General features: G+C 42.5%; 1 protein-coding gene across 2 annotated transcripts in view; it reads left to right on the top strand.

Moving 5' to 3' along the window:
- The window catches only part of SLC35F3 (solute carrier family 35 member F3), a 171,804-nt gene that overhangs the window by 122,139 nt on the left and 33,610 nt on the right, over positions 1 to 16,055 (top strand). For both annotated transcript variants that reach the window (XM_086744221.1, XM_086744222.1), the window contains one exon: positions 3,705 to 4,029. In XM_086744221.1, the coding sequence (XP_086600347.1) occupies positions 3,705 to 4,029 (325 nt within the window). The remainder of the gene's footprint in view (positions 1 to 3,704; positions 4,030 to 16,055) is intronic.

Below are 16,055 nucleotides of genomic sequence, written 5' to 3'. Positions count from 1 at the left end.
GGTAGGGAAAGGTACAGCTCTGGGTGTTATGCATGCCAGCTGGCAGGCAAGTCCACAACGTGGTAAATGAGAGAATGGGACCACATGGGTGTATATAATCCATAGCGTCCACCATTTCTAAAGACAATCTGGCTTTTGTGGACAGATTATGTCCCAGGTATCCTCCAAGACAGTGCCAAATCAGCTGGAAAAGGCTGTGTCCATTTGGCATCTAGCCCTCCGGCAGCACAGGAAGTCACGAGGACACGATGCAGTTTCACTGATAGGTATTTAAAAGAAATCTCACGGAATCATAGAGTGGTTTGGGTTGGATGAGACCTTTAAAGGTCATCTAGTCCAACCCCCTTGCAAGGAGCAGGGACATTTTTGACTAGGTCAGGTTGCTCAGAGCCCCGTCCAACCTGGCCTTGAATGTTTCCAGGGATGGGGCATCCACCACCTCTCTGGGCAACCTGTTCCAGAGTTCCACCACCCTCACTGTAGAAAATTTTTTTTTCTTTATGTCCAGTCTGAATCTACCTCCCTCTATTTTGAAACCATTACCCCGGTCCTATCACAACAGGCCCTGCTGAAGAGTTTCTCCCCGTCTTTCCTGTAGGCCCCCTTTAGGTACTGGAAGGCTACTATAAGGCTCTCCTCCTCTTCTCCAGGCTGAACAGCCCCAACTCTCTCAGTCTGTCCTTACAGGAGAGGTGCTCCAGCCCTCTGATCATCTTTGTGGTCTCAGCTTATAACTGTTAATCACTGGGTCAGTGATTTTTACCCCAAAATATGGAGTCCATCATCTTGAAACCCATCATGCCTAGGGTAAGTTTTTACTCCATCCAGCATTTAAGTGCATCCAAAGAATGAGCACCCCTAGAAATGTAAGTGTTAAGCTACAACACCACTTTAGAAGTGATAAATGCAGTATTATCTTTTGCTGAAAGTGACTGTTTCTGTTGGTGTATTTAACAGAAAATCAAATGTACCTGGACAAGTCGTTTTGCCTATGGAGCAGAGAAAATACCAGTAAAGTTTAGCTTTATTTCATAGGAAGTCATTGCCATGGAATAGAGTTAAAAGGCAGTGATATTCATGCAAGTTGTCTAAATGAGCTGCTGATTCATGCGTTTGTGCACAGTGCAATGGGAGCAGGGTGGGCAGCCTCAGCCCTTTGTGGGGAGAAGATCGTCACCGGTGTCTGTTGTGGGGTGTCTACCAAACACTGCATTATTTTACATTGAGTGTCTCGTGGCTCAGATGGTATAGTTGTGATTTTTCCCTCTTTTCAGTGATTGCCAAGACTACAGGGCCATGTTATCTCGCTGCCTCACCGATCAATTCCTATTTTAGAGAAAATAATGCAGCTTCAGTGTTGTGATTCAGAGCACCTATTCATCTTGAGATGTCATATACTCTAGTGGCTCAAGGCATGTTCCCTACTGTTATTACCTTCAGCAAGGAGAAGTTTAAATCCTGCTTTCCTGCTTCCCAGGGGAGTAACTGCAGAGCAAATGGGGACGGCAGGTACCTTGCTAGCTGTCTTCTAGAAGGAGGAACGTTTTTGCCTGACTCTCCAAGTAGTTTCAGAGAAGCGAACTGTGAGTGGAGGGAGGCCCTTCCCTGCATTGACACAGTGACACAAACCCCTCCTAAGCTCTCGCTTGGCTGCCTGGATTAATTTTTTTCTGTGCCCAGCTCTCCCCTCCGTCCATGGGAAGGATGCTGGAGTCCGTTAAGGTGTGTGAAGTGTTTGGTGTTACGGTGACAATGCCCAGTAGAAAAGCTTGAGAGGAAATGAAAAATTCAGTGATCGTTGAAGGACTTGTGTGGTGGATGGCAAAGAGAGCACTGGCAGCTGCCCATTACGGGGTGAAGTTGAAAGACATGAATGTGCCGTTGTTCAGTAAACTGAACCCTGACGGGTCTGTGCAGTGAGTGAGGTGACAAACAATGTTTTCCAAAGAAAAAGTGTTCAAATGATTCTGATGAGCTAAGGGTTCACAGGCAACCTTTTTTCAATTCTAGCTTCTTCTAACATTTAGCGAGTAGCTTGTAACCTTTCATTAGGCATTTAATACAAAGCCACGTTAACTTTAGATAATTCATTGGCCTGCTGGTGCATCTCCTGTTATGTGGGAAGCTGCCCACACGGTCTTCTGTTGAAAACTGAAATAAGTGGAGCGATCAGCAACATTCCCATCTCTCTTAAAGCCACTCAAAAAGACTGGATGTTTATACCTTTACTGCAGTACACCCGTCATAGATTTCAAGTTATCAAACAGAGCCCACAGTTTTTCTCATTAAAAAATACAGCTTTACTGGGTGAACTAATGGTACTCTTAGCTCAGATCATGCATTTCTTATCTGTAAAGAAATAATTAAATAGTTCTCTCCTTTGGAATAAACCTTTTCTTCAATAATGTATTAGCTTATGTAAATACAAATTTAGGTTAATGTGAAATAAGAGGTTTTAGTAGATTTTCCGTTCCAAATGCTGATTCTCACCAGGATAGGGAAGGATTTTTGTGTGTGTGGATCTCTCTTAGTCTGCCTTGAGCATATATAAATGTTTGGCAATAATACAGTCTCTCATTGTCCTGGCTGTACTCATACTTCTCTTTTCACCTCTCGGTGGACGCAATGGCCTCTGGACACTTTTGAAGTTGTAGGTTCCTGGCTTTCAACATGAATTACTATTACATCCTCCTTCAAGTGAATGGACCCACTAGACCCAAGTCAGTCTTTCACAGAAATCACTGCTGAGCGTTGCACACGGGTGACTGATGGCTTTAGCCGCTGTTGGATGGGGTGAATTTCAGAAAGGCAGGTGGAAGCCCTAAAGGCAGTGGCCTGCTGCTGAGGTCTGCCGGCACTTTTTGATCTCTGTAGGAACGGAAGCACCTAACCTCACTTTGCTCGTTCGTTCACAAGCTGGATACGGTTATCTGCTGACAGTGGTATAACAATTCATGTTTAACAATGTAAGGGGCTAAGTTTTTTAGAAATTTCCTGCAGCATGCTGTGCTCAGTTATACCAAGGCAAAGGTCCAGTCCAGCCTCATCTGGTGCAGGACTTGGGCTAATAAAAGTTAGGCTGGCCTAGTCTGAAACACTCTTCAGAGCAGGCTGTGGGTTGGTCTAATTTTTGCTACAGCCTCAGGAGAGCTGTTTTGCTAGGGATCACTGAAATACTTTGCAATCCAAGTTGAGTATTAATCGTGCTGCTTACGCTGCAGTGATCATGCTTAACTGCAGGATTAAATGCATTGTCCCCTCTCTCCTTTAAGAAACACCATATTTCATAAGCTGCCCAATTCTGCATTTTCCAAAACAATAATAATTCCAAGTGTTGTTGTAATCCCCTTGGCTGCTTTATTAAACTCAATGCCGTATTTTTCATTCATTTATGCGTCCTAATGGCATCAGTTTAAGTGGTGTGTTAAGCCTTTCCACGTACATCAAAGCAACATGTAATTTTCATTTCCATTTTACGCAGTGGCTCCTAAATCTAGAGGTGATAATTATTATTTGCATTGTAATTATGCCTCAGTTGAATCAGAGGCTTTGCAATGATCTAAAAATGAAGGACATTTGGTGGCAAGATCTGGTGGGGTTTTTTGTGCTGGCAAAGCTCCACGGGACTTCAGAAGGGCCTAGGATTTGAAAACTGAAGTGCAGGCTGGATTTCCTTAGCATGCCTTGTGTTTTCTTCTCCCCAGGGGATGAGCGCTCCCGGGAGTCTCCAGCCCCGGCTGAAGCACAGATGCAAGCCGGGGTGGAAGGCGGTGGAAGGGTGAGCCACTGTTGCTGGAAATGCTCCGTGACACAACTGAAGAAGATTTTCTGGGGTGTGGCCGTGGTCCTGGGTGTCTGCTCCTCCTGGTCAGGTTCAACCCAGCTAGCAAAACTGACCTTTAAGAAATTCGATGCACCCTTCACTCTAACGTGGTTTGCAACAAACTGGAACTTTTTATTCTTTCCTTTGTATTATCTGGGACATGTTTTTAAGTCAGCTGAAAAGCAGTCTCCAAAGCAAAGATACAGGTATGGGAGCTTTTTTTTTTTTTTTTTTCTCCCGTGGCTGTTGCATGCTGCTCTTCCTCTAGCAGACATTTTATTCACATCAGTCAGTTAAATCAAACTTGCATTTGCTTTCCTCTCCAGATTTGTTAAAGGATGTTCTGAATTCATTCTGTGTCCTGTGCTAGGTGGTATGTTATGGTACTTAATATGATTTCACTCCAACAGTGAGAAATCCAGGTTTATTTCCAATACATATAAGTCATGTAATGAAAGTCTGCATTTTCTGCAATTACTTCTCAAGAGTTTTCTGTTCAAACCTCCGTGAACATAATTTTTTTTACTAATGTTTTCTTCCTCTACCCACAGCAAACTTTCATGGCAATCTCTGAGTAAGCTAGGTAAGCTTTCCTTTCCCAAACTCAGGACTAGTGCAGTGCCTTGAATAGCTAAGTAAAAAGTGTTGCAGTATTTTCCTGGCATTGTGCCCCTGACATCAAAGGCCAAGCTCTGATCCCAGTTAAACTTGAGCTGTTGTGTTTATTTCCGGGAGGAAGCACAGTCATAACCAAAGGCAGCACTTTGTCTTCAGCACACCTTGTCTTTACAGTAAGCCAAACCCACAAAGCCTGAAGCGCTCATGGAAAACCCTGAGTGCCCGTCCTCCGTAAGGGGCTGAGGATGCTCTGGCTGCTTCTTGGTGAGCGCCTCTTCATCTCTTCTCGTTTTGGCCTGAGAGGTGTCTGGGACAGATGGGATGACTCAGCCATCAAGATGTCTCTTGTCAGAGAGCTTCCCCGATATGTGCAAGGATGTGAACAACCTTTTCCCCTTCTGTTACACAGTGGGGCTCACAGCTTTTTAATGAAGTAGCTCAGAAAGTAAACAGTAAGAAGTACACATTTCTCAGCTTCCAGCTGTGCAGCAGTGAGGTGGAAACTTACCACAGGAAAAATCTAAGAAACCAGGCTACTTGGGAAATGCTCTACTCAGATGACTAGAATTAAGATTATAAATGCTGAAATTTTGCTGCTTAGCCATCGTTACAGTCTCTTCATCTTCTAAATCATTCAGGGGCTGCAGAGAAAGGAATTTCTCTCTTCACTGTAAGTCCTAGAACAGTATCTGGAAGTTTTAAGGGCATGTTCATAAGATGCCATGTTTCCTACACTTCAGTCTTCACTTTGTATTTGTTGTTTACTCCACAGCAAATATGGTTGCCTCAGAGATGAGAGAAGTATGGAGGTTAAAGAAAGCAACAGTTTAATCTGAAAACAATAGCAAATGCTAGCCCCAAACCATACCTTTTCATTTCTTTGGTTTTTATGTATTTTTCTTTCCAGCAGCTCTCAGATAATGTTTTAAATACTGCTGGATTCTAGGTGGAGCAGTTGTGGTTAGCCAGATCTCCAGGGTTAAAACCAGAGCATTATACTCTTTGTTGCTGCAGTTAATTGATACGGTTGGTAGTTTTATGTCTTCCATTTAATTAAATGGTGGCTGAGTTGAAGAGCAGGTGCAGGTCCTGCAGGCTGTTTGGAATGCAGGGGGATGTCATTACAAGTAAGCTTGCAACGAGCTTAGTAAAGAACATGCATTTGTGTGTCTGACCAGCAGACTGAATAGGGTTAATTTACAGAGTTTTTTCTTGGTATCAGGGTAGACTTGGGCTTTTGGAGATACAGCTTTGGTTCCTAGCTTTGCTGCAGATTTGTTTTGTAGTTTTGAGCAAGTCACTATAGACCTCTGATTTCCTTGTACTCTGTTCGTTTGGATGAGACAGTCCTTCAGAGGGAGGACTGTCCCTTACCCTGTGTTTGTGTAGCGTCTGCTTCAGCATGTCCACTATCTGCACTGAGACCTTTCAGTGGTCCTACACTAAGAATTACTGTAAAAAAGAATTACTGTTCATCTGCCTGCTCCATTATGGCTGAGATGTCACAAGCACGTACATCTGAAAACCCAAGTGTTGAGTTCCAGCATCCCTTCTTAATTATTGCCTCTTGTTGCATTAGGGAGAGTGAGTGAGAGAGAGGGACATATGGAAAAAAATTTTGCAGTGAGAGTGATGGAACACTGGAACAGGTTGCCCAGAGGGGTGGTTGATGCCCCATCCCTGGAAGTGTTTACGGCCAGGTTGGACGGGGCTCTGAGCAACCTGATCTGATTGGAGATTTCTCTGCTCCTTGCAGGGGGGTTGGACTAGAAGACCTTTGAAGGTCCCTTCCAACCCTAACCATTCTTTGATATGCAGAGACATTGTAGCTCTATCTGTGCGTTACCATCTTCAGGAAAGCTTGCACTGCAGGCACAGTTGCATACATTAGGGAGGCATTTCAGTTAAAATAAGACAATTCTGACCTGGAACTAACGAGTAACTTGCTTAATCACTTGCTGCTTCTTTTATCCAGCACCTTGATTTATATTTTGTATACTAACTAAGCTCTCTGGCAGGAATTTGCAGTGAGATACATGAAAAGGTGGTAGTGGGAGAAGGTGGAAATATGACATCTAAGTCACCTCAGCAGTGAGGTAGCAGAGGAAGAGATTCTCAGATCTTGCCTAGACAGGTTGCTAAAATCCACAGGCACCTAATTTTTTTGGTAACAAAGCTCCGCAAGGACACCTGCACAGCCGTTGCCTCCTCCGCAGGGCTGGGCGGCTCAGCCTCCCCTCGCTGCGGCCCAGGCAGTGCCTTCCCACCGCCCCTTCCTCGGTGGGTGGCTTTGTGGGGCCTGAGCCGGCAGGCATGCCATACCTCGCCAGACAGCTAAACAGCATGCAAGGAACAGCAATCGCTAGGAAAAATATACAAAAGAGGAATCATAAAACATAGGAATGGCGAATAGATATATAGTCTCTCCTATATAGATTTTGTGGTTTATTATAATTTTAAATTTGTAATGTATTATACCAGTGTGTATATATATACACACACACACATCCTATGAGGTATAATTATGAATTTGTATGTTTTGCAGTTTCACAGAACATACCTGTCATGGACACAAACCAATTTAAAGCTGCACATTTTTTTTCCATTTTGTAGCACATATAATTGTAATAAATTTGGCACCAAGATTTATTGTAGCACATTAAATTTAAGAGCAGGTTTATTCACTTTCTTTACAAGATTTTGAATATTAGGCCGTAACATAAAGTATTCAGGATTTCTAATTGACCCATATTGCATGGTAAGGAACTTTCTATTTGAGCTGAAGTAGGCTATCAGTTGTGTCTTCAGCACAGAGAGAGAGTCACTCTTCGAGGCAATCCAAAACTCTTGCATTTATATCCAAACTGCTCTAAGCTCCCTGTGCAGCTCCATCAAATGCCAGAGTTGTGTCCAAGCATACACCGCTCAGGGAGAACTTGCGCCATGCTTGCTACCAAGGGTGCCACCCACCCTTGGCATAGGACCGCGAGCGTGGGGAGTGACGCAGAGAGCTCTGGCTCACAGAAGAGCACGCCAGGGTCAGTGCCGCTCTCTTACTTCTTGTGCAAGTGCTCGCTAGCTTAAAATAAAATTACAGTAACTAAATTGTCATTCATTTCAACCACTGCCCAGTCCAGAAATAACACATGTAATGATTTATGCACCTAATGCATCATTTGAGACTACTTCATTTTGGCTTCATAATTTTTGCTTCCAAACTGCTTTCTAAAATGACACATTTAATCTGAGCAGCTACCCTCTGTCATACCTACATTATTAATTTATGAGGTAACATAAATTAAAAGCACTAGAGCTTAAAGCTCCCTGGCTACATGAAAGATTAAATTAAAATCTCTGTAAGATATTGCTTAGCTTTGTGTATCTCTAGGCAGGACAAAACACACCTTTTATAAAGATTCACTCGGTGTGTGCCGTCTGGGGGAACAACAGAGGATCGTGTTCACAGTTTAGCAGGAGAGTACCTCAGAAAGCTTCTTTATTTTGATGGTGCGGTCTTATCTAATGATTTTTTGAGAAGGACAGGGCAGGACTTTCCAGAATGGTTTGCATATTTATTTATTTATCATTTAGATCTTGATTTTTATTTCATAAAGCATTAGGGCTAAAGAAAACACCAGAAGCTACGACTGAACCTTGTCCATAACCTTGATTAGAACTGATGTGTTGGGTGAATGAAAACGTGATCACACATACGTGCACTGATCTACAATTACGTTCAAACATGTTTAAACATGTTCTTTTTCACTGAATCAGAGTTTTGTCTGTATCCTGCTCTCAAGTTAGCTGCCGCTAATGTTTCAGTATTTGAAGTTTTTTCTTTGAAAACAAAGAAAAAAGTTGCAACACTGAAGTATAGTTATTTATTTGAAACAGAATCAAAATACTGGGGACAACAATGGTAGAGGGCTAATGTAGTAGATCTCACATACTCTGATTTGCCAGCATATTAACTTAACAAGAGTAACTTCTTATTTATATGCATATGGGCTCAGAATGGAGACTTAGCTCTTCAGTGGCCAGAAATTATCAGTGTCATAGCTTCACATGATGTCCAGGAGAATGTGGGCCAGTTTCTAAAAGTGTTTCATGTGTATTTCTGAGGGAGGTGAGGGACTAGCCTGGCATCCCCAGTAATTCCAGGAGCTGGATCCATTAGTTTGACCCTGACTCCTACAAAAGTGCCACTGGCTGCACCATTGGCACTGCAGCAGGCAGAGAACCCAGCCATGCAGTGATGGTGACCAACTGCCTGGCCACGATGAAACTCTAAGGGGGAAGAAGGTCAGAGTCTGATATGGTGTGACTGGATGCTTTTCTACCATTGATTTTCATCATTTTGTATTCATGAGTCTCTCTTACTCAACAGCATTAAAATGTTGCAGTGTGGTTGACTTTTGGTATCCTGCTGATTTATCTTACTAATTAGGTGGAAGCTTCACCACCAGAGCAGACAGCATTAACAGAGTCATAAATAAGCTATGAAGGCATCAAGGCACAATGAATGCAAGTGTTTTTACCACATGCCACCCAATGAAGCATGTTTTCTTTCAAAAAAACCTCAGTTTATAAACTCTGTCTAATTTAGTACATTAGCCTTAAAATAATACCTATTTACTTTGTGTTCCTCAAAATAAAATCACTTTACAATTAAAGTTCCCATTAGCTTGTTGGGAAAAAAAAAAAAAAAGAACAAAAAGAACCTTTGAAATTAAAAGATACTTACCCCAGTTAGACAGAGACAAGCCAGGAGTAACTCCAAAATAAATCTCTACAGCGGCCTGGCAGTGCTTCCCTTTGTGCTTGATATCAGAGTGATTAATTAAAAGGAGATGTGGATATTGTGCAAGAGGTTTATCATGGTCATCCATGTGTCTTCTGCAGGTGTCTGAACTGTTGTTGCTAATGTGTTATTGATGGGCCATGGTAGTGCTTCTCGGACTGTTTTCACTGGATCTGCACTTTTCTTCCAAGGATTGTAGCTGAAGACAAGGCCAAATCGTACTATTAATGAGTAGCAGTAGTAGTGAAGCCTTCGGATGGTGGTTGTGGCAGGGGCAGTGCTGGTGGGCATCTGTTGGACATCCAACCTTCTCTGTGTACAGAGTCAGGCTCAGGCATGGAGCTTTCATTTGGGCTTAGCTCAGCTGATGCCTAAGCCACAGAGCTCAGGATGATGCTGCTGTTAACTTCTGTTTCTCAAAGTTAAGTAATTACCTCTTCCTGATGAAACCTATGGTAGCTGCTGTCTCCTTCCTTTGGAAAATATCATGTGTCCCCATGGGACATGGGTTAGGAGTACATCACCCCACATGAGTTCTGGAGGTGACTCCTCGCTGCTGCCTCGACGTAATACAGCTATGCTGCGTTATTGCCAGCTTATCACATAAACTGTCATTTCAGCTGCTTCTTTGGGAGACTTATTGTCTTAGGTGATTAAAGATTAATGTCATGGTTCCTTGCTCTTTGTGGCTCCTGAAAATTTCAAAACAAAAATTTGTTAGCCAGCAATCAAAAATATCCTCTGCAGCTGTCTGTTCTTTAGAAAATAGGTAGTCTTCCAGCTCCAGAGTATTGCTAGAGTATCTTCCTGTTCACGTAAGTATTTTCTACACATTGAAGACTGCACCAGGGGTTAGATTAGCAAGGAAATTTGCCAGAGCCGGCTCCTCAGTGCCACACTGCATATTCCAGTGCTGCTGGCTTGAAGCTGAGTGCCCGGTTTCCTCCTGAAGTGCGTGGTATGGGAGCTTAGTACTTACATTGGGCTGATGATGTGAGGGGCTGGCAGAACACCCGAATATTAATGCCTGAGTCCTAACTTCTCTGGAGGTAGCTCTCAACAATGCAAAACATGCATGTGGGTCTCAGGAACATAAGGTGGCATTTATATGCTTATGTCCCTTTTTAAACCTACTCCAGCTTTTACATCTCCTGAAAACACCTTTAAGAGAATTTCTTTAAACTTCTGTTTGACTAGTTTGCTAATTCCTTCTATTCAGGTAGCTAACATTGCCTTTGAGAGCTCCTGTCTTAGCTTCTGTGAGAAAACAGTCATAATTCCTTCTTTAGTAAACCAGTCCTTTCTAATTTAGCCTCCCAGTTTATACTTGGAGATTGCATTTGTATTTCAGACCATGATGTTCTGAAAAGAGCTTAACATTCACGCCTGGTGAGAAGCTTTCCCTTAACGTGAAGATCCTTCATCTGTTGAGGATCACCTGTTCTGGGCTTTTGGACCTTTGTGGAATGCTAATCGAGAATAAAAATGGGGTACTGCCGGATCAGGAGAAACACATGTTCTTTAATCTTGAACCTGGCTTGCAAAATCATTCCAAAGATGATTGAATTAAGTGGTGTCCTGTAATTTTGTCTTGTTGTCACATTACTTTTGTCTTTTCTGCTGTGGCTTGAACAGATGCTCATTATATGGCTCCTGTGAGGTAACAGTGCTTGGGGCAAGGGCTAGAAAGAGAAGAAATTGTTCTTGTTACCTGAAGACAGGGCATGTGCTATGAAACAATGTGTTTGTGTAATGGCTTTTGCTTGAAAAAAAAATGTGGTGTCTTGCAGCACTGAACGGTCTCTGGTCAGTAGTTAAACTGCTTTTCATTAACTGGCTCTTCCTGTGGTTACTAAAACAAGCTGCCTAGCTTCCATGCTGCTAGGGCTTTTCTCAGGAGACCTCAAGAGCACATCCACCTCCACTGATCCTACCCATGCTGGTTGCTGTAGTGATTGAGGCTCTGCAACCCAAGCAAGCCAGGCTGAAGGGACCTCAGGGGTCACCTCCTCCCTTCCGTGCCTGGAGGCGTGACTTGCACGCACAAACAGAAAATTAGCTGCATTTTTATGGCTGGCAAAGGAAAAAAAAGGGATCGGGAAAGGAGTGTGTGATCATGTTTACTGCGTGGGGAAAGAAGCAGAAAGCTGAGATGAGCATGAATATGCTGGTTGTCCAATCATCGTAACATGGAAGAAGATAGAGTTCATAGCTGGTCTTTTTACAGAAAGTGGTTTTTTTACCCTGGTTGTCATATCAAGTACCTTGACACCCAGTGCACAAACTCTTTGAACGGGGACTATCCTAGACAGGTTCTCCCATGTTGGTTACATCAGCAACAAAAACAACAGAACTCACGAAGGAGCGATCAGGAATTCTGCAATTTTTTTTCAGCCCAGATCTGTGTCAAAATACCCTGAAGGCAGCTACCTTTAAAGCGGCTTTAAAAAAGGAAAGTGCCTGTATGGCAACAGGCTTCTTAGCTATAATTAACAGCTCTCAATAAAGACGGATGATACAGTGAGAAGTGTTGGAGGCTGGCAGTATGACAGAAGTGGAAAAAAACTTTTTGTCCAGCTGCCTAGTGGTTATGGACTGTGTCCAGGTTTCCCAGGATTGTTTGTGTTTGTATGAAAAGACAGTCTCATATAAATGCACAAGTACCTGGCTGAAGATCCTGTTCAGTCCGGGTCTGCGGAGCGGGCCACCCTTGCTCGTTAGTCAAAGCTATAGCTGGTAAAAAGGGAGAAATAGTCAAAGGTGAAGGTTGGCAGCAACCTAAGTATATGAACAGGGCATCATAAATTGAAAAACTCTGTCAAGCAACTACTTAATGTTGTCTGTGAACATCCGTAGGGTTTTTTGGAGGGATATAATTGTAAGATATGAGCTGATGGGCAGAAACATTCATATATATACTCACACACCCATGTACAACCATTTCTTTGTTTTCCAGTGCTAAAACACCTTTCCAAATGGTAGCTTTCCACCAGAGAATCTGATTCAAAATGGAGAAGACAAACAAAATCTGGGTTTGTTATCCTGTTTACCTGCTTTGGGTGGCAGTTAGTGAAGACTGCTTCTCTTCAGCTGAGCTGTAAAAAAGGAACAACCCTCGTGTTGGTCTGTTTGTCAGCCGTTGGGGTCAGGGCTAAACAGCAAACTGAAAGGGAAGAGCCTCATTTACTTTATGGCCCTATGGTCATTGCCGTATCATTTGGATCTCTTGTCTTCAGCAAGCCCACACTACCCAAGTCCACTGTGGTTGCCTCATCTGTTCCCAGTTCCTCCTGTCTCCGACCAAGCACTTCCCCATGTGGAGCTGGTGTCAGTTGCTTGTGGTTTGTTAATTTATAAATTGTGTTTCTTCTCCTTAGGCCTGGGGGGCTGTTTACTCATTTACTGAAGCTGCTCGTTTCACGAGGACTTAGACACTGCTGCAACGTTTCCTTTGTACCTTTGAAAACATTCCACTGCCTCAGTGAAACGTTCCGACTCCCACAGGGGGAACGGGCCTCTGGAAGCCTTATGTGAAGGATAGCATCCCCCATCTCTTTCAGCAGATGCAAATGTTAAACTCTAGGGATCTCAAGTCATCGTGAATGTCCCTTCAGTGACAGAGCAGTATTAACCTTCATGTTGTACATTGCTAACACAGGGCACCCTTGGATGGTGTGAGCCCAGGACTCTGTTCCTCTATGTCATCTAGCATTTGCCCTTGCATTGCGTCTAAAAAATGTTTTGCCTCACCAAAATACTGGGGTTTTTTAAACTTAATTTTCTTCACTGTATCATTGTATGCACCAGCCAGGCCAACTGAAAATTGTATCCTGCTTTTTCTGCACAGGAACTACAGCTTTCTTGATTAGTCTGTCTTATTATGCTTTCAGCTTGAGTACATACAGATTTCCAAGTACAGAAAGATAATTCTTCAGCTGTGAAAAGCTTTTCCTATTAAATAGAAAACTGGAAAACAGTGAGAATTGCACCTCTACTTTCAGTACCTCTTAACAGTACCTAGAATAAAAATGACACTACAGCTCTGTAAGGCTGTCTGGTATTTTCACCATCTAACAAATGGTGCTGTTGCTAGACTATCTCACCATGATATCATGAACATCAGGTCATAGAAACATGGAGTAATTCTGGCTGCTGGGGACCTGGGGAAGGGGTTCTCTAGTCCAGCCTGCTCAGTGCAGAGCCACATCGTATCTACTTTTTTATTTTGTTAATGGTTAGTTGTCTGCAGACGCTGAATGAGACATAACTATTATTATTAAAATTTATATGTACTTTATTGCATCTTTTAATGCCCTGTCTCTAGATACCCCAAAATTACACGTAACACAATGCACTGACAAGAAGGGTACCCATTCTGCTGCTGTTTGCCCCTTTTTGCCAGAGCAAATGTTTGTGTGTCCTGAGGGAAGAACCTGTGGATTCAAACTCTGAGGATTTGTTTTATTTTTTTATTAACCTTGAATTTTTTTTTTAAATAGTATTAACCCACTATCAAGTGTTTCTGCTTAACTTACATTTAATAATGAAACAAATTTTCACCTAGCACTTTCAATATTTCATTAAGTTCTCTATATTAAATGTTATGGGTCCAGTCAGCACTTGACCTTAGCTGGCACAGCTCCACCGAGTCCCATGACAGCATGCTGATTTCTATCAGAGAAGGGTCTGGCTCAGTGAATATTAAAAATACCAAATTAATAACTATTTAGATGTGTTTCATCTTTCCTTCTTTCAGAGAGGAACTCAGACTTTGACCAGGATGAAATTCACCCTACTCTCCCACATTATTTTTCATAGGATCATAGAATGGTTAGGGTTGGAAGGGACCTTCAAAGGTCATCTAGTCCAACCCCCTGCAAGGAGCAGGGACACCTCCAACCAGATCAGGTTGCTCAGAGCCTCATCCAACCTGGCCTTGAATGTTTCCAGGGATGGGGCATCCACCACCTCTCTGGGCAACCTGTTCCAGTGTTCTACAACTCTCATTGTAAAAATTTTTTTCCTAATATCTAATTTTTTTTTTTTAAGTGTCTTTTGATTCTGGAGAACTGAAGTAGAAAAACTTAATGTTTGTCTTGGTTCCAGCTAGGACAGAGTTAATTTTCACCTAAGCTGGGAGAGGAGCCTGAGCTGGTGGGACCTGAGGCTGGGGGCACAGCTGGGATAGGTTACTAATTAGCCAACAGCTGGGATAGGTTACCCAAATTGGCCCAAGGGCTGTTCCATACCTTTTGATATCCTGCTCAGTGTATAAAGTGGGGATGGTGTTGAGGGGAGGCTTCTGCTACTTGGGAGGAAGCTGAGCATCAGGATTTGTCATGAGCTATGGTACTGTAAGTTGCATGCTTCAGTATTTTCTGTTATTGTTTTTGTTTGTTTGTTTTCCATCTCTGTTTTCTTTTCTTCTCTTGTTATCTTAAACTTTTTTTTTTTATCTCAGCCCACCAGTCTTGCCTTCTTTACCAATTCTCCTCCCTGCCCCCCTGGAGATTCGGGGAGTGAGTGAGAGACTGTGTAGCTTGGTCCTTAGTGGGGCTAAACTGCAACAATGTTGAAAAGTAGTATCCCAGAAGAGGGTATGGTGATGTACAGCCAAATGATCAGCTGCCTTCCATTAATGTACCTGCAGACTTGCACTTGCCCATTAAATTTTTAGCAATTAAGGCCAACCTTGTTAAATGCTAGAAGACTTTCAGAAAGAGCTCTATCGATTTCCTAGGTTTTTTCAAACAACTTAAACAACTGTGCTCTTCTGTGGTTCCAGGTAATTCCTATAATGCTGTTACTTTCTGCCTTACTGAGTTCCACGTGGCTTTTTCAGTAGAGTTGTACTCTTTGTCATGTTAAAGGGATAACTGGAGGGAGATATGATAAGGGCTGGCTAAATCATATATGGATTGGAGAAGGTGAAGAAAGAGCTGAGTGGCATCAAACAGGATGAGTGAGGTGTTTAAAACAAGGGAGGAGCTTTCTAACAGTTTGCAACTCAGCTGGTCAGGAGCCTGAAAAACAAGAGGAGCCCAAAGGAGTGGTTAGTGCATGCAGGAGAGTCAGAGATGGTGGGGCAAGTGTGGCCTGTTGTGGGAGCAGATTGCATGAGCTCTGCTAACACATAATGCTCACAGGAACAATATAGTTCTAGCTCTTCTACGAGCTAAGCTAAATTAATAAACCCTACATGATTTTAATGGACAAAGTGCTTAGTGTAGTATTGCTGATGTGTTGAGTCCTGTAGCTGGCTGCAGGTTCTTAGCGTGGGGATAGTCCAGAGCTAAGAGGCATCCATATTATAAGGACCCAGACAAGTCACTCAGGAGTATCTAGGGAAGAGTTAAACATACCAGTGACAACTATTTCATTTGTCAACAGGTTTGTTTCTTAACATGAATGAATGTACAAATAACATTTACCAAACTGCTAAAGATGTTTTCTTGGGATCTTTTCAAAAGTAAACATCAAATTGTCTTTATTTTTAGGTAAACAGAAGTCATAAAGAGGATATTCCTCTTGAAAATCTTACCAGTTATATGTATAATTAATTGTGGACTTTACTTTTGGCTAGCAAGATGCAAAATGTTGTCTGTTGCTTTATATTTCTTGAACTTTGTTTTGGTTTAAGGATTAAAAAAAAAAATAACAGCTGGCTTCTTGGATATGTTTGCTGCAAGAAACCAGAGACAAGTAGTTTTGAGAAACTGGAGACAAGTGTGTTTCCTCCATAGCAATTGAGCTAAAAACAAACTGTTCTCTTTGTCAGTGTGGCTTCAGATGCTTTCTACTATTATGCTGCTG

This window comes from Chlamydotis macqueenii, chromosome 3, assembly GCF_036417535.1.
Source record: "Chlamydotis macqueenii isolate bChlMac1 chromosome 3, bChlMac1.mat, whole genome shotgun sequence".
Taxonomy (NCBI): domain Eukaryota; kingdom Metazoa; phylum Chordata; class Aves; order Otidiformes; family Otididae; genus Chlamydotis; species Chlamydotis macqueenii.
Note: the sequence above shows the minus strand (reverse complement) of the source record. Positions and strands in the feature narration are given on the sequence as shown.